Source organism: Lagenorhynchus albirostris, chromosome 4 (assembly GCF_949774975.1).
Source record: "Lagenorhynchus albirostris chromosome 4, mLagAlb1.1, whole genome shotgun sequence".
In the NCBI taxonomy this organism is placed as follows: domain Eukaryota; kingdom Metazoa; phylum Chordata; class Mammalia; order Artiodactyla; family Delphinidae; genus Lagenorhynchus; species Lagenorhynchus albirostris.
Window position 1 is genome coordinate 75,978,234 of NC_083098.1, and position 18,830 is coordinate 75,997,063.

At 46.0% G+C, this 18,830-nt stretch overlaps 1 protein-coding gene across 1 annotated transcript in view; it reads left to right on the plus strand.

Annotated features, from left to right (window-relative positions):
* Positions 1-18,830, plus strand: part of SCFD2 (sec1 family domain containing 2) — a 396,683-nt gene that overhangs the window by 356,675 nt on the left and 21,178 nt on the right. Inside the window, exons 6-7 of the mRNA XM_060148195.1 lie at positions 697-842; positions 12,295-12,429. Coding sequence (XP_060004178.1) covers positions 697-842; positions 12,295-12,429 — 281 coding nt within the window. The remainder of the gene's footprint in view (positions 1-696; positions 843-12,294; positions 12,430-18,830) is intronic.

An 18,830-nucleotide genomic window follows, 5' to 3' on the forward strand; every position in this document is an offset into this window, starting at 1 on the left:
TATTTCAACAGTCAAAAATACTCATCTTGAATCTTTCTCTATTTTTTGAACTTCTGATTTACCATGATCATTCCTCTTCTGCATGAGCTTGTAACAAGACAGAGAAGAAATCCATCTATTATGAGTTTCAAAAAGAAATAGAACCACTTCCGAGAACAGTCTTCTCATTAGGCCCCCTTTGTGTTTGATCAGCTCTGAATGGCTGCCTTTTGAAATACGCCATAAGCTTTGTTAGCGCATTATATGCCCATCCCAGCAAGTTCTGTTATTGGAGCAACTCTATGATCTTTCTCATTCTTGCTATTCTATTTTATGGAAACTGTTGGTGGGATTCAAGTGAGAGCGGTTCATCACAGTACTCTTGTGTTTTCCTTTGTGTCTCCTATTTTCCCAAAGCTGTGTTCAGAGGACACTAGACCCTGGGGAGCTTTCTTTTTGTGAAACTTCTGCAGTCTAGGGGTTGAAGCCAGTGGCTGCAATCCCAGGCAATTCTGAGTTCTGCTTCTGTCAAAGGCGTTTACACTCAATGTGTTTCATTGCTCAGGGATGATTGAAACGGCCCAGTTGGTGAACAGCCAGGGGGAAATAGGGTTAAAAAACAACAACAACAACTACGTTACATGAGCTCAACCTGTCACGATTACAACTCAGTGTAAAGATTTGTTCAGCGAAGCAAATATCTCTGGATTGTTTCAGGCTGTGACTCTTCAATTAACCTGACATTTCACAAGTCCAGAAGTGCTGTGGATGAACTCTTTACTTCGCTTCGGGATATTGCTGGAGCTCGGAATCTCATGAAACAGTTTAAGTCTGTATATGTTCCTGGAAATCATACGCACCAGGCAAGTACATATGTTTTAAAGTAACCGTCTAATCTGTGTTGTGTTTTTAGGATTCAGAGACTGAAAGAAAAGTTTCCATTTTAACCTCTCTAAAATGAAGGATCTGTTCAAGATGAAATCCAAGGCCCTTGTAGTCCAGAGTTCTGGGTTCCCCTGAATCTGAAAGCTTCCCAGTTTATTCGTATTTCAGGCTCGATGCAGTGAGATGAGCACTGGATTACGGGTCAGTGCTGCTTTATAACTGCCCCAGAGCTGTTCTGTCACCTTAAGCAAGTCCCTAAGCGCCAGATGTGGGGTGGCCTTAGTGCCCAAGTTTCTGGATCTAAGAGTAGCAAAATTACCTAATAATGTTATGGCAAGGGAAAAAGAAGCTGATGCCAGCAAAAATGTTTGTTATTTAAAATGCCCCCCACCGCTTTATTAGGAGAGTAGGAGAACCTTGCAAGGATGTTTTGACCAGGGAGTAGGAAGACGGTATGAGAATCCAAGATTGAAGGGGTAATTGCTCTATCAAAACTCCGTGGGGCGAGGTGCGGGGGAGGCACGGGGAGGCACGGAAAGACCCAAAGGGAAGATGAAGGGGTGAAGGAAAGCTGGGGCCATCGAGGCTGGGCAGTCTCTGTTGGACAAGGAAGAGACAACCCGCAGGTTCCTGGTGGCCAGAGGTGAGCTTTCAAGGAAGAACAGATGTTTCTGACAGAAAAGATCATTGGGTTTTGCTGTGGAGTGTGTGAAGGAATCTTCTCTTCCATCTCCCCATGAAATAGTCAGTACAATTCGCTCCATTTGCTAAGGCTTTTTGGAGAGTTGAATGAGCTGTTAGTGGGGACTATGACATAGTGAGGGGTTCAGCTTGAGGGTTCTGACTCTCTAAGGTGGGCATGTCGACAACAGCTAAGGTTACCTGCTACCACCTAGCAAAATCCAGATTCTTCCTCCCATATATTTGTATAGTAGCTGATACTTGAAGAGTCCCCTACATTTGGTTTTCCCTTTGATCCTCACGACAAGTAGGCCAGAGAGGTTTTCTCATCCCGAGACCCAGGAAGCAGGCACACAGGTGGGCCAGGGCCTGATGCCAGGTCTTTTCTGCCAGCCCAAAACCTCCCTGCTTGCTGCACTGTGTTTCTCCTGGGGGGTCTAGGAATTATGACTGATAATGCTGATCTCAGATACTGAAATCACCCACCAAGACACAAAAGGCCTTAGAAATTGGCACTCAACTTAGTAATATAAATTCCCATCTTTTGTTCAATGATCTGAGAACATCACTACCACGAAATACAGATAAAATCACTCAGATTAAAAAAAATCACTCAGATAATTAATCAGTTGTAGTTTTGTCATGAAACAATTACCAATCTTAAATATGGCAGTATGGACTGGTCCTAGAAGACGTGATAGAAATATTGACGTATGATGAAATTTAGACCAAAGGATATCAAGACGCAAGTGTCTGCTATCATTGGCAAGGGGAAGATAAACCACTAAATTAATGAGGTCTTTTCAGTTTTGTGATCATCATGGTGACTAATTTGGCCAACTTCACATAAACATGTATTACCTATAAATCTTGGGCATAATAAGGACAGTGATAAGTTTCCTAGACTTTATCTCCCTGCTAGCAACACAGTTGCTCCAGACCTCAGAACCCTGTCTGAGCAGCCATCGCCTTTGGAAAATGAACTTTCCCTTGTTGCATACACTTCCCTTACAGTGAGTCAGTAACATCAACTCGTTCACCAAAAATCCTAAATGTCAGTGAGTGGAAGTGGGGACAAGGCAGGGAGTATATGTGTATCTTGAGGGGATTAAATAATAATTATACAGACACTTAGTGAAATGCTGTGCAACCAGTAAAATGAGGGGGATCTAAATATACTTGGCAAGGACTGTATTTGGGTCCTTGTCCTGGGCTCTGCTTGGAGAATTCAGAATAAAACGGGTTCATGTTCTATTGGGTGTAGATGTACATCTATTGGGTGTAGTTGTAGATCATTATGTAAAGCATTATCCTATTTTTGTTTAAAAATAAAATGTACATATATTTAATGTATATATTTAATAAGTCTTTAACATTTTAGGAAAATTTTATAATGGTTACATGTGGGGAACAGAAAGGGTTAGATGCACAAGGAGGAACTCTGGCTTCTTGCTTTATACTCACATATGTAGAGGAAGAATTTTTGATGGGATTATGGATAATTTTTACCTGTTTGAGTTTTTCAACACTTTTTGAACTTAAAGAAGTTTTCAGGACTTCCCTGGTGGCGCAGTGGTTAAGAATCTGCCTGCCAATGCAGGGGACACGGGTTTGAACCCTGGTCTGGGAAGATCCCACATGCCGCGGAGCAACTGAGCCCACACGCCACAACTACTGAGCCTGCGCTCTGGAGCCCACGCACTGCAACTACTGAGCCTGCGTGCCACAACTACTGAAGTCCACATGCCTAGAGCCCGTGCTCCGCAACGAGAAGCCACCACAGTGAGACGCCCGCGCACTATAACGAAGAGTAGCCCCCGCTTGCTGCAGCTAGAGAAAGCCCACACACAGCAAGGAAGACCCAATGCAGCCAAATAAATAAATACGTACATACATATATACATAAATAGATTTATTTAAAAAAAAAGAAGAAGTTTTCAATCACAGATGGAAGCCCCTTGAGGACAGGGATTTTGATCTGGTTTGTCCACTGCCATATCTTCAGTGCCTAGAGTGGTATCTTGCACGTAGTGGATACTCGATAAATATTTGTTGGGTGCATCTTAAATGTGCTACATGTATTTTTATCACATGTTGGAGGATTTGTTGGGACAAAAATGTGTATAGATAGAAAACAACAAATGTCCAGAGTAGAAACAGAGTCCAGCTTTGTTTAGCTTTGAAGATGGACCTTGGCTGGGCAACTTTCTGTCCATCCCTTCTCCCAATTTGGTCCTCAGCTCCAGGAAAAAATTGTGCTTTCTATCCAGCTCCATGATGTTCCTACACAGAATCTAGTTGGGATGTCCTGGGCTCCCTGGGACCAGTGCTATGTATCGGGCTCTCTCCCCTGGATCTCAGGGCCCCTACCAGCCCCAGCCTCCCTCCCAGGGTACCTCTCTCCTGCTCCGATGCAAATGAGTTGACTCTTAGAGCCACTCCTGTTTCCACTCCTAGCCTGAGGCACTTCTTATTTAACCTTCATCCTTTAGCCCTTTCGGAAAATGTGTCCGTCACAGCTCAGATGCAGAAAGCAGACACCACTCTCGTCATTTTAAGGAGAGCAGGATTCCATACAAGAAATTAAGTACATGTAAAATCTTGAAAGAGCTAGAGGAGTGGGATCTAGACTAGGCCTCCAGAAGTGAGCCCAGAACATCACCACACACGTGGCCCTCCAAGGAAGCTAGTACCTCTGCCACAGCCAGGAGAGTGATGGGGACCATGAGGCTGCCACCGAGGCTCTTTATTTGAAGAACACACCACCAAAGCTGGAGACGGCTTCTGGGTTTGCTCACCACGGTGCATGCAGAGCCCAGCCCAATGCTTGCCACCTAGGGGTGGGTGGAGAGGTGGATGGATGGGTGGGTCCTGGACTGTGGGTCTTATCCAGAAAGGCATTTCTTATGTTCTTAATTCTTAGTGAGAGGGAGGTTAGCATGTACGTTAACAGCAACATTTGGGTTCATAGCCCAGCTCTGCTCCCTACTAACTGTGTAACCTTAGGCAAATGACTTCACCTCTCTGTGCCTAGTTCCTCTTATGTAAGCAGGAGCTAACAGTAGTAGCTCCTTCATAAAAGTGCTCTTAATAATATATATAAAGCTCTCAGGATAGGAGCTGACACATAGACAGCGCTATGTAAGCATTGTCTCTAACAGTTGTAGTAAAGGACAAAATAGACCTTCTCTTTGTCCTCTTTCGTAGCATTTCGTCACTTCCTTTATTAGGAGATGGGCTACACAGAAAGGGAGTCATTCTTAAGCTGACTGTCCTGTTAGCTGTGGCATTTGGTCAGAGTCTGCTGCTGACACCCGTTTGTTTGGAAAAGTCATGTTTGTCCATAGACTCTGTTGACCGGAAACATAAGCCCCAGTTTTGCCTGTGCAGCAAGTCTTCTTATTCTTTCATTTCTTACTACAAATGTTCCAGTTTAATGGGAGGCTTAACCTCCTTCCTAAATGTCAGTGTTTGATGTGCTGCTGTTTCTCAGATGACTCAGGGCAAGGAGCTTATGAGCCCTTTCAGACAAAATATCGCACGGCTCTTGCATGATGGGTTTTGGCAGAAGTCTCAAAGTGCTGTGCTTCCCTGGAGGAAACTTCCCACAGATGCGCACTGTCCTCTGTGCCTCCGGCATGTTGAACCAGAGCCTTTAGAACCAGCAGGGCCCAAGGAGGCCTGATTCATCTTGTGCCCGGTGAAATATGCGCTCTGAACAGTCTGTAGGCCCAGTCTCTTCATCAACATCAACAATCCCCAGCTCTGGCCACCAGCTGGTCTTTTGCAAGCACTAAGCTCTGTTCTTCCTTCTGATTCTATCTACCTCACCCTAGACCTGCTAGCATCCTTTCTGAAAGGCTCTGCCTGAGATAGGGCTATGCTGGGGGCCAGGAAACTTGGCTCTGTCCTGTAGTCTAACTTCTAACTGCCTGTGTGAATTCAAGCAAGTTAATTAATAGCTTTGGGCTTTGATTTCCTCATATTGAAGTTGAAGGGACTTTAATCAAAAGATATTTTAAGTAATCTGCTTCTGGTTTGAAGGATGGATGGATGGATGAACAGATAGACAAATGAACCACTTTTTAATCTGCAGCGCAAACCATTTTCCTTAAGAAGATGAAAGGAGGAAAAAAATCAGTCATACTGCAGCAAAGAATAAAAATAAATAAGCCATGGAGTAGTCAAAGCTAAGACCAGTTTTGAACAAATGTTTTTCTGTACAATCTTGGATTGAAAAAAAAAAAATACTCTCAGTACAAATCTAGTTCTGAGAACTTGGTTGTTCAGAGTCGGTTTTGCAAAAAAGAGAGAAGCATCTGCAATAGCAGGACCAAGAGAGATCCTGGCTGCACCAACACCAACCAGCAAAGCCAAGGTCAGCAGCATGACTGTTGGGGGTGTGATTGTGGCAACAACTCCAGTTTTCTCGGAAACGGATATCCTAGGCCAGGGGTCCCCAAACTATTTGGCACCAGGGACCAGTTTCATGGCAGACAATTTTTCCACGGGGTGGGGTGGGGGGGAATTGCTCAGGCAGTAACGCGAGCGATGGGGAGCGGCAGATGATGCATCGCTCACCCGCCGCTCACCTCCTGCCGTGCGCCCGGTTCCTAACAGGCCTAGGACTGGTACCGGTCCGTGTCCCAGGTGTTGGGGACCCCTGTCCTAGGCCATCTTTAAGTTGTGCCAAATTCAAGAAGCTGTTGGGGGTCTTCCCTGGTGGCGCAGTGGTTGGGAGTCCGCCTGCCGATGCAGGGGACACGGGTTCGTGCCCCGGTCCGGGAAGATCCCACATGCCGCAGAGCGGCTGGGCCCGTGAGCCATGGCCGCTGAGCCTGGGCGTCCGGCGCCTGTGCTCCGCAACGGGAGAGGCCACAGCAGTGAGAGGCCCGCGTACCGCAAAAAAAAAAAACGAAGCTGTTGGAGTTAGACTAGTTTCTCAAAATTGTCTCTGACTTATGTGTAATGTCATCAACTGTTGCTATGCTCAACACCTTTCTTCAAGAGTTGGAATCAGGTCAGTAAGAACTTTCTAGATCTAATCATATACCGCAAAAGAGTAACCAGAGACATAGAAACAAGTATTTTATTTTTCATATTTTGATTAACTCTGGTATATTAAAAGCCCAGTTTGTTCTGGAACAGATATTGGTCATTTAAAGAAAAAAAGAGAGTTTCTGATTTTTTTTGAAACTTCATCTATTTCATGTGTAACACCCATGGGGTTCTCATTAGGCTCTACCAAACCTTCAGGCTAGCCTCATGAGACTGTCATACAGGGCCACACTGTGATTTTCATTGCCCTTAGCACTTTTACCTTCATGGCCCTCTTCCTGTATCAAAATCTCTCTATATATATATTTATGTGAAGAAATATTTATTAAATATTATAATAAAAATTAAATATATTTATTTGATTACTGAATATATTCTTATATTTACACATATGCAATTACATATATAATTATATTATAGTTTCATTGGTATAGAGACAAATAATATTATATATCAAAACATTATCTTTGGGCTTCCCTGGTGGCGCAGTGGTTGAGAGTCCACCTGCCGATGCAGGGGACACGGGTTCGTGCCCCAGTCCGGGAAGATCCCACATGCCGCGGAGCGGCTGGGCCCGTGAGCCATGGCCACTGAGCCTGCGCGTCCGGAGCCTGTGCTCTGCAACGAGAGAGGCCACAACAGTGAGAGACCCACGTACCGCAAAAAAAAACCAAAACATTATCTTTGACCAAAAAGTTCATTTTTTTCTTCTCATTTTAAAAGAAATCAATGCATTTTCATGGGTCGCTTACAGTCCTGTGGGCCCTAGGCATCGTGCATTCTGTGCCTAGTTGGTAAGTCATCTCTGTGGTCATAGCCCCCATTTGCACCCGTCTGCCCAGGACAGGAACATAGCTCGCAGTAGGGAACAGCGGGCATTTTTCTCCTCTCAGGTAGTCCTGTGACCATCATGAAGCAGTCCATGCAGCTACCCAGGAGCTGTTCGGTTTGGTCCTGAAGTGACAGCTGAGCAGTGAGGGAACTAGACTCACATGGAGGGAAGGGTAGGGGCAGGAGTCCTCTGGCTTAAAACCCTCATATCCTATAGGAGCCAATTTCTCTGAAACAACTCCACTGACATGACTTCCAGCATTCCTCCAAGGGCCATGGCCAACCACACAAGAGTCATCACACTCAGAGCAGCCCAAAGCCCTGGCTTTCTGTCCAGTATTTATAGTTCCCCCAGTCTAATGCAATTTACTAAGCAACGGTCATTTTTATCATAAGCAATCTTGCCTGGCTAGAGTTTGACATTCTTCCCTTATCAGGTTTCCAAGGAAACAGAGCTAGAAAGTTAACCAAAGGTCAGATTCTTATGTAGAAGGGAAGAGAGGTTTAATAATCCTTCGCCTACAACAAGCAACCTGCCAGTTATTAAGGAAATAGTTATATTAATGTTTCAATCCAGACTTTACGGTGTGTCTGTGGCAGAGACGATGCTATACATGTTCCCCAAACTCCATTTCCTTTTCCTTCTGGCATAGTTAGACCACATTTTCCAGATTCTCTTGCAGGTAAATGTAGGTTTGTGACCAATTCTGGCCAATGAACAATGGGCAGGAGTAATACAGATCACTTTCAGGCTGAACCCATAAAATCTCTCTGGAAATCCTCCATACTCGCTCTCTTTCATCCTCTGCTGATGAGATGCAAAGGCTTCAGTGTGGGATTCCAGCGCCCTAGGGACTGGTGGGGCTACTCCATAGCAGGAGCCTGGGTGTCTGAATGATTGTGTAGGCCCTGCACCGTAGGGCACAGACCCCTTCCTGCCAGCACACACTGGATGTGGTATAAGCGAGAAATAAGGATGAATTTGTCTGTGTTTTTAATTCCTCTCCTTCCCCCCCCGAAAGATGAACTAACAGTGAATGTTTGATTAGGAAAATTAAATTACTCTGGTTAACACTCTTATGTAGACAAACTACACGACTAATCTCCCCTCTGGTCCTCTTTAACATGTGAGGAAAACTTGTGAGCAGGGCACTAGGGCAAGACATCTGTCTCCCCATCACCACCTTCTATGGTTCTTTGCTGAGAATTGGGTAGCTTCTGGCTGAATAGAAAATTCCATGACAGTTAGAGGATCGTCATCTAAGAAGCTACTGCCAAAAGCTATTCATTTCAGTCAGATTTCAGTGACATGATTTGGGGCAGAAGAAAGTCCAAACTAAGTAAGGAAGGAGCCAAAAGTTCTCATGATTAAAACCCTACTTGGGAAAACTGAGAAATGTGTTTGCTAAGAAGTCACGAGACTAGTACTGCTTTGTACCTAAGAAAGTCTTTTCCCAAATCGTGCTCTTTAAATGGACAATGTTATTTAGTGGTTCTGTGCTTAGTCGTTTTAAAGAAGAAATTGGAAAGCTGAAATTGGAGCAAGGGAGAGAGCAGGATCCCTAACCCTCTACGCTTCCTTCTTTCCCTGTCTCACAGTCTGCATGGGGGCTTCTGGAGCCCTGAGAGCAATCCTGTCACCCTGGTACACTGTACTTTGCAAAGAGGAGGCCCTAGGCATAGTGTTTTAGCTGGACAACAGGACCAACTTTTTCCTATACCTGAGCTCTTCTCAGGATCACTACTCTTCCTTCTTACAGAAGGTACATCTTACGGGGAGCAATAGCCTCTTTTGCTTTCTGTAGGTTGGGGGTATACTCTCTCCTGTCTTAAATGTGACAGCGTATGTGTACTTCTCTGTGGTTCTGCTTAATGTTATTCTATATAACTATATGTAGACTAATAAAACAAATAACTGTAAACTCCTGGAAAGAAGAAATGGCCTTTTTATTTCTTTATCTTCCCTTTGTGCTTTGTATCAGTTAGAATTGCATTCAGTTGCAAGTAACAAGATCTGAAACGTAAGACTTAAACATGCAAGGTTTTGTCTTGTCACATAAGTAGATTCAGTACATCCGTGTTATGTTTATAGTGGCTCCGCCAGTCTCCACTGACCTGGGTTTCTTCCAGCCCTCTGCTCCAGTATCTCTAAAGAATGGCCCTGTCTTACACAGTGGCTGCTGGAGCTCCAGTCATCACTTCCATGTTCCAGGCAGCAAACAGAGAAAGGGGAGGAAAGCATACCCTTCCCCTTTAAAAATAGAAGACTTCTGAAAGTCCCACTCCCCTTCTACTTACATCTCATTGCCCAGAACTTGCAGACCCAACAGCAAAGAAGGCTGGAGAATGGAGTCTTTCAGCCAGTTGATCATGTGCCTGTCCAAAAACTGGATTCTGTTTCTAAAGAAGCAGTCAATGAATATTTGATGATAATGATGATAGGGTAGCAGAGTATTGGCCAAAGGACTTCTCCATGGAGAGCAGTTTAAAGAGATTAAAGTTTAGGAGATTAAATATCCAGAAAGGCTGAGATGGTAGAAAAGTTTTCAAGACAATTTACTCAGGGAAGAGGATTTGTAGAATTCAGAGGCCATTCCATGACCTTTTTTTTTTTAACATTGAAAATATTTATTGGATTGTTTTATGATTCCAGAAGTATACCTGTCAATTTCTAAAATTTAGAAAAAAAAGAAAATAATGTCCCCTACTCCCAGAACCTAGAGTTAGCCCCTGTTTACATTTTGGTGTGCTTTACTCGAATCTCTTCCATGCATAAATAATTTATTAATTTTGAACAGGTGAGGGAAAAAAAGGCCATTCTTGCCGTTTGTGTATGTGTGTGTGTGTGTGTGTGTGTGTGTGTGTAGTGGTGTTTTAACTGTGCTTTTTAAAAAAAGAATATAGTGAAAAGGCTTCCTCTCACCTTTGTCCCTTGTCCGGTCCCCCACTCCATGATCACTGCTCATGGTGATTCTGTATATCACACCAGAGTTTATTTTTTGCATGTTTCAGCAAATGCAAACTTTCATATTCCCTTTGGCACATTTTACACAAACGCCCATCATACACACTGTTCCTCACCTTGCTTCCTCCACTCACGATTTATTCTGCACCTTGCTTTTTACCATCAGCACAGAACTTCCCTCTTCGCTTCCATAGCATTCCTTCGTGTGGATGTATCCCATTTACGAAAGAGCTCCCTACTGATGGGCACATGAGTTTCTAATCTTTTGCTATTATAAACCATAAACAGTCCTTTGTGGATCTCATTTGAATATATTAGCATATTTGTAGGATAAATTCCTAGATGTGGAATTGCTAAGTCAGATACATTTGTAACTTCGATAGATATTGCCAGATTACTCTCTACACCGATTGTAACAATTTACACTCCCACCAGCAGTATATGAGCGTGTCTGCTTCCCCACAGCCTCATCAAAAAAGTATACTTTCAAACCTCTGTATTTTTGCCTGTATGATAAATTTTTAAAATCTATGTTGGTATTAGGGAGGTTGACTCACAGTTTTTGGTTTTTTCAGTTTCTGTGTTATCGGTGTCTCTGCCCAGTGCTTTCCCTTTCGTGAGCATTTGCCTGTGAGATCTCTGGGCACGCAATGGTCTATTTGACTAATAAGCAGAGGAGAGCTGCACCCTCCACTCAACAGCTGCTATTTCTCCCTGCATCTTATCCTTGATAAATGCACCAGTTCCCTTCTAGCTAAACGACTGTTTATGATTTTGATGGTTTATACCCTGCTATATTTCTAAGGTATTTCAAGTAAGAAAGTTGGAATAAGGGGGAAATAAGAGTAAAAAATGACTACGAAAAGCAAGATGAAGCCAGAGGTGAAGTTAACATACCAGATATCCTCCACACTGGCTAGAGGCCGGTTACAGATTTGGCCAGTGCAAAGACGGGAACAGTTCATGACATCTCTACAGTGCTGTCATAGCCTGGCTTTCCTGAGCCTGTAACAGATATAGCAGAGTGCTTTGAGGGAAGACATTCCTCTTCCTTCACCCTTCACGCTCAAACTGGGCTGCCGAACGTATCTGGAGCAGCAGAGGTAGCAACAAGACTGGGAGGAAGGTGGTCCAGCCGATGCGAAGGGAAGGAGAGAGGAAAAGCTTGGTAGTGAGGAGACACAAGGAAAGAGGTGGGGGAACATGCCTGGAATATACATTGGTCAGAGGCAGCTGCCTCCAAATACTACCTAAATGTAGATAGATTTAGCACCATTTACCAAACTGTAGTTGCTGTAAATTCACATCAGCTTAATTCTACTGAAATTCTCATAGTCTGCGTGGTTTGCTTTCTCTAAGCCCTGACCTTGGTCAGATTTCTTTGGGCATCTTGGCTGCTTTTTCTGGCCAGTTTGTACTTGGAGTTGACCTCTCTAAAAGACGGAGGGATTGCTTTGGACTTGGATAGTGACAATACATTGTAAGAAAACATTCGGGATCCTAGCAGAAGGGAGCATAATTCTAAGAATGTTTAGGAGATTGTCTTCCTGTCTATATCAACTGACAATACTTTGCTTTTCAGTATACTTCATGCAAAAAATTGTCACTTTAAATCTAGATTGAAAAATTAGCCATACTAGGATTATAGCTCTGGTGAGAGGCATTTGCTCATGGAAGGGAGTGTGAGGAATAAAAAATAGTGCTAGTGTAGTGGGATAAAAGTTTCCCCCCCAAATCAATGTTGTCATATTGTCTTTTCACACACGGAGAATCACAGCCATTGCTCAGTATCAGAATAAACTGGTTTTGCTTCGTTTGGTGCAGAGAAAGCTACCCTCTCTCTAGGCAAATCAAACAAACCCTTTTACTTACAGCACAATGTTTTGTCTTTGCAGGCATCCTATAAGCCATTGTTGAAGCAGGTTGTGGAGGACATATTTAATCCCGAGAGGCCAGATCCCGTTGACATTGAACACATGTCTTCAGGCCTCACTGATCTCCTTAAAACTGGATTTAGCATGTTCATGAAGGTAAAGTAACCATGACGAGGTAATCCTGAGTGTAATGCTGTCTTTGCTGGGCTTGAAAATGCTGGTACCCCCTTAACCCTGGCGAGTACCACAAAGGAGAACGTCCAGTATTTGGCCCTTCTGAAATCGGGTGCAATCTTCATTTAACTTTTGGTTATAAGCAGCCTGACCTTCCGGCCTCATACAGCTTCCCTTGACCTAAGCATTATGATCTTTTCTGATCAATACGTAAGGACACAAGCCCTCCAGGGTAGCACTATTGAAAACTTCCCTCGTGGCCCACACTTTCACTTAACAGGAATCCACATACCATTCACAGATCTTAGTGGTAGCCCGGTGCTCTTAATTCTAGAACTTACTATGTGGGATAATGAGTAACTCTGCTCAGTTGTATAACTAGCATCACCCCAAAATCCATTTGAAAATGACTTTTATTTGGGCTTAGCAGACTCCTGGGTGACAAGCATGAGAATTTCCCTGGCTAGTATTAAGGGTAGGTCAAAATTACTGAACAGCCTTTGCAGTGGAGATGAAAAGAGGAAAAGTACACAAATGTGATCTATTTTTAACCCACTATAAAGTTTCTAAATTTAAAAAGATCTAAACAAGATTACAGGCTGACCTCCTCTTCTATGCCAGGATTTCAGTTGTAATAACTCTTGGAAATAACAGAATGTTTTGCCAGCTTCAAAGCATCTTTGAAATCATGAATTAATCTGCATAGAAGATCAGGCCTTTCAGAGTTCAATAAATGCATGTGCCAGGAAAACTGGTCCACTCCAAAAGCCGGAGGACGGAAGCCAATCAGACTCTAAACCAAGCAGTAAACGGCTGGAATGGACACCCAGTCTCCTTCCCAGTGGTCCCAGTTATCATCAGCTTCTGATGCAACGCGCGGCTGGTGCATTTTCCCTCTGTTTTTTTTTTTTTTTTTTTTTTTTTTAAACAATGCAGCACAGTTCAGCTTCTCAAAAGTGTTCGTGGATTCCCATGTTAAATGTAAGCCCAGGGTTGTCCAGCAGCCCTTCGTGGTGGCTAGTTTGTACAGAAGCTTCCAGGCTAGAGGTGGTCTCTGACCTTCTCCACCCGAGCACCCTATTCCTTCATTCATAAGCTTGGACTTAACCTTGGAGAGAGACTAAAATAACAAGAGTGGACTTTCCTGCCCTGATCCGTCAAGTCTGAGGACGGCTCATTTTGTCCTTTCGCAGTCAGGCTGCTGCGTCCGTGGTCAGGGCAAGGGCACACGTGGAGGCTCGAACCTGTCTGCACTCTGCTTACTGCAGGAGTTTCTAATTTGCAAGGAGGCACGGTGTCAGTGAGAGGAGGCCTTAACTCGCTCTTAGGCCAGTGATGTTCTGCGGAAAGAACTGTGTCCTGGCGAAAGGGTTCTGTGACCAAATATGTTCGGGAACCCATGGGATAAACAGAAAATTAACCCGAAATTCTTTGCTGTCAGATTTCACAGTGCCTTTAATGTGCTAACGGACTTTGCAACTCTCTGGAGGCCAGCATAGACTGTCTGTTGTAGGAGGACTGTCCACTTGCATTTTCCATCACTGTTCATGAACCGTGAGACATCACATTTTTAAATTACCCTTTTAAACTACACGGAGTGTTTTCTACAGCTCTTCTTGCGGTCGGTCGGAAGCTTCGCTGTCCTAAGGGGAGCTTTGCCTGAGAGGATGTTTAGAACCGTCCTGGGCCAGCACTGGCCTGCTGTGTTTCTCTCCATTCAAATCCTTGGAATTAGAGCTCATGAAGAGATGCCCCCGCCCCTGGAGACTGATCTCAAAGAGAGGTTTCCATGTAATGGATTTAAGAAAAAGGAATGTGTGTTCTTCCAGCAGCTGTCAGCATCCACTCCTCGGCCCGCAGCTGCCGGGCCTCTGCTCTCAGTAGCCAGGGGCTCTCATCTCTCTGCAGGGGGTGGGAGAGTCTTGGTGGGCTGGCCCAGTAGCCCTCCTCACCCCAGCAGCCCAAGGGAGAATCATTTTGTTCCATTTCTACATGGGCCTCTGTGGCCGGCTCTTCCCATCATTCCACAGAACTTGGCAAGGAAAGTTACCTCTGGCCCATGTGTTCAAAGTTTAAACAAAATTGGGATAAATGGAAAAAGGAACTGCAGGGCTTTGAGGACCTAACAGTGACTTCTCAAAGACCTCCGTCTTTGAGATGGGGGATGATGCCATCAGGAGAAGTGTCTTCTACGTTGGTTTAAGGCCAGTGGAAAGAAGAGGATGTGGATAGAAGAGATGGAGCCTCTCATGGCCACGGCCATTCACCAGTCTCCCTGGTCCTGTTCTCTGATGCTTTTCACTACCAAAGTCAAACAGCTAACCTGTGGTCAGCTGTACCAGGGAATCAGCCATTCTCAGGTTCAAACCTCACAACACCCCTTTCATTATCCCTGCTTTCCCCGTGGGGAAACTGAGGCTGAGAAAGCTTAAGCAGTAGATGTGAACTTCCAGAAGGCCCAAATTGGGTCATCCTCCCCTCCGTTCTCAGGTGTTTTCCAGACAGCACACAGGAAATGGGACAGCAGGATTGGTTCCCAGGTCAGTCTTATTCCAGAGCCCACGCTCTTAACCACATTTCTTGGCGCCAGGATGCTGCCAGGTATTTTCTTGGAAGTTAAATATTCATGTGTCATTAATTCTTTTCTTCCTGACGACTCATTAGCACAGATGCTTTCCCTCTCCAGTATCTATGCAGCTCCTCAGTCAGCTCCACGCCCGGACTGGTCATCCATGTGAGGGAGCTCTCCCGGGGTCATCTGCTGTTACCCTGTCTGCTTCTCCGGGACTTGGCCCCGGGACTCACTGGCAGTACAGCCCCAGGAGAAGAAATTTGCGCAGTGGTGTGAGCTGCTTCCACACACTGCATCTTCATTCTGTATCAGCAGCCAACAGCCTTGGCTTTCGGGCCACTTGCTGCCCTGCTCTTTGCCTCTGGGACCTGCTTCCCCCCTTCTCACTCAAGACCCACTGATGCTGTGCCTGAAGGGAACAAACAGACAGAGCCTGATGAAATAAAGGTGTCCACGTGGGCTCCTTCTGTGCTTGGGGTGCTGTCGCCCAAATGGGAGAGCTGTAGGGCTGGAAAGGGAGCTGAGCTGCTCATCTGTCCCTGTCCTGTCTGTGGACTCACAGGTGGTTTCACAGATGACTTTGGCTCAGTCACCAGAGGCAGTATCTGTAGCCTACGCGGGGGGTGAGAAGCCAGCAGGAAATGTTCTGGGAAAGAGACCAGCAGACATTACCGCAGAGTGTACTGGGGGTCCCCATGACGGTGATAGGAAAAACATAGGAGAGGGTTTTCCAGGCCCCAGTGTCTCGTCAGGGCTCTGGACCTTGTGTGCGCACTTCTGTGACTGCACTCATTCCTTGCTTTATCATTATACGTGTTAGGTATCTTTCTCCAGACTAGCATGTTCTAACTGAATGGCTTCATCCACTGCACATCAGTGAATCAAGATCTCAGTTCAATGTGTTGTAATCAGCACTTCTTAACGAAGAAAAATAGAACAGGCTAGCAACGTGAAACCAAAAACTGAGTCACACATACATACACACTTGTGATTTAAATGAATTTCTTGCTTTCGGCCACAATCAAAAGGAGGTGAGGGCTTCCCTGGTAGCGCAGTGGTTGAGAGTCCGCCTGCCGATGCAGGGGACACGGGTTCGTGCCCCGGTCCAGGAAGATCCAAAATGCCACGGAGCGGCTGGGCCCGTGAGCCATGGCCGCTGAGCCTGCGCGTCCGGAGCCTGTGCTCCGCAACGGGAGAGGCCACAACAGTGGGAGGCCCGCGTACTGCAAAAAAAAAAAAAAAAAAAAAAAAAAAAAAGGAGGTGAAAGCTATGGCTATGCGAAAGGAGGGCTGATCCGGGTCTCATTCTTTCCTGCATCCTCAGCATGGGGCACCTGCATGGGCCTTACACACAGCAAGCACCCGCTAAAGGTTGGGAGTGGCCCTGTGAGGGCGCCCATTCAGAGAGCAGCAGGCTTCAGCCAGTGGTTCCTCTTTCCAGCTTACTGCCCTTAAGCCGAAGCTACGTTTCAGCAACTTCACGAGGGAGAGAAGGCAGCAGCCAGACCAGGCAACTCCAGTGACCCTCAGCGTATTCCCTGACCCTCCTTTGCAGCAGCTACTAAGCAAGGCAAAGCCGGTCACTGTTCTGTCATTATGTCACCCCAGAGAAGCAGCGGCCCACGGGCCCCCGCTCACCGCCCAGCACTGCCCTGCTGGGGGAGACGGAAGCCCACCTTGCCTCTGTCAAAGAAACCTGGTGGGCTCGTCTTCTGTCCACAGACAGCATGGAAATCTGTTTCTTCCACCTTTTTTGTCTCTCTGGAGAAGAGAACGGAAGCAAAGAGGCTGGTTTTGTAGTGTGAAGACTCGGAGGAGCCAGCAGGAGAAATGTCCGAACAGTATTAGGCAGGGGGGTGCATGTGGTCAGGGGAGGTTTTGGGGGTCGCTTTTCTATTCCACATCTCTCACTTTTCTGTTTGCTTTTGTAAATAATAGAAGGCCATCTAGTTTGTGCTCTATTAACACCACTGACCTCCTTCTACTGCCCATGTTTGTTTTCAAGAGGCAATAGGGAGTGGTGGTAACATCCGGAGTCAGATGGTCTGGGTTAGAACTCGAGCTCCCGCACTTACCAGCTGTGTGACCGTGGGTATGTTGTCACTTAAGCCCTCTGTGCCTAAGTTGCCTCATCGGTAAAATGCGGATGATAATAGTACCTACTTTACAGGACTGTGGTGAGGATTAAGTGAGTTCATACATACAGAGGATTCACACCAGTACCTGGCCTACAGGAAGTGCTAAGTATGTACTTGCTATTTTTATTTGCACAAGTTCGTGATCCTGGCCAGACTGTGGCTCTTGGGAAAAGAGCCACCTTGAGTGTCTTTGTATTGCTGTACAGAGCCCGTGTGGGGGCATTTGGTGCATACAGATTAACTGCTGAGTGAACAAATGAATCACACAGAAGAGAACTGACACCTTCCCCCAAAGTCACAAGCATCTCCTGTCTCACTGCCGACTTGCTCTTGCTAAGAGACATGGACTTTCTCTGCCTGTGGGCAGCCATGTTTATACGGCTGTGCGGTGTTTTTCCAGACCCCCTTTCTCTTCTATCCTGTGAGTCCCGGCTTGATGTCCTCGGTCTCAGCAGACACAGACCCTCCCTCCTGGAGCAAGGTGTGGGAGCCGGTGAAATTCTGTGCCCGTGCCGTGACAAAATGGCTCAAGGGAAGAGAGGCCAGCTGGGCTAGACCCTGGCCACCTGGCACGGAGGCAGAAGCCCAAGACAACTCGGACCCCAGACTCCACCAGGAGCACTTCAGAAGCTCCGCCTCTGCCCCGCAAGCACTCCTCAATCAGCCCCAGTGCTGTAGGGAGGCCTCGGAAGTGGCTCACAGAAATCAATCTTATTGATGTAAATGTCCGCAGACAGTGAAAGTTAGGAAGAATGCCTGTGTGTCCAAGACTCTCTGCCTCAAATAAACCCTGTGTGAGAGGGAATCAAGGCAGCTGTATGTTGCCCTTACTAAAGTCGGAACCTCATCTGTGTCAGGCTACAACTTGTTAAAGTCACTTTCTTTTCATTGCTTTAGCTTGTTTTCCTGTATAAATCAGACCCTCCACAGAAGTCTCTCATCCCCCGCCCAACCCGTTCTGGTTATCGCTCGTTACGTAAGAAGCCATGTCAAAACACTGGCGTAGGCCTTCCCTGGTGGCACAGTGGTTGAGAGTCCGCCTGCTGATGCAGGGGACACGGGTTCGTGCCCTGGTCTGGGAAGATCCCACATGCCGCGGAGCGGGTGGGCCCGTGAGCCATGGCCGCTGAGCCTGCGCGTCCGGAACCTGTGCTCGGCAGCGGGAGACGCCACAAACAGTGAGAGGCCCGCGTACTGCAAAAAAAACAAAAAACAAAAAACACTGGCATAAAATATTATCCGTCATTTATTTTGTTCATGTATCTGCTCTCTGGGCAGAGCTCAGCAGAGAAGAATTCGCCTCCAAGATGGTCCACTCCCATGGTCAGCAGATTGATGCTCATCACCAGCTGGTAGCTCAACCCGGCCCGTGAGCGACAGGACTCAGTTCCTCTCCACACAGGCCCCGCCACGTAGCCTGAGCTTCCTCACAGCATCCCAGGGACAGGCATCCTAAAAGAGATTGCCAGGTGGGAAGCCTCAGAAGCCACAGGGCATCACTCCTCAGTATCCTGTTGGTTGAGGCGGTCACAAATGCCCACCTGGATTCAAGGGGAGGGATATACTGTCTTCCTATGAAAAAGGGAACCAGAGCGTGCGAAGCAGAAACTACCGCTGAGGCCGCTTTGGGAAAATGCAGTCCGCACTTTACCTCAATGTAGGAGTGGCTGTCC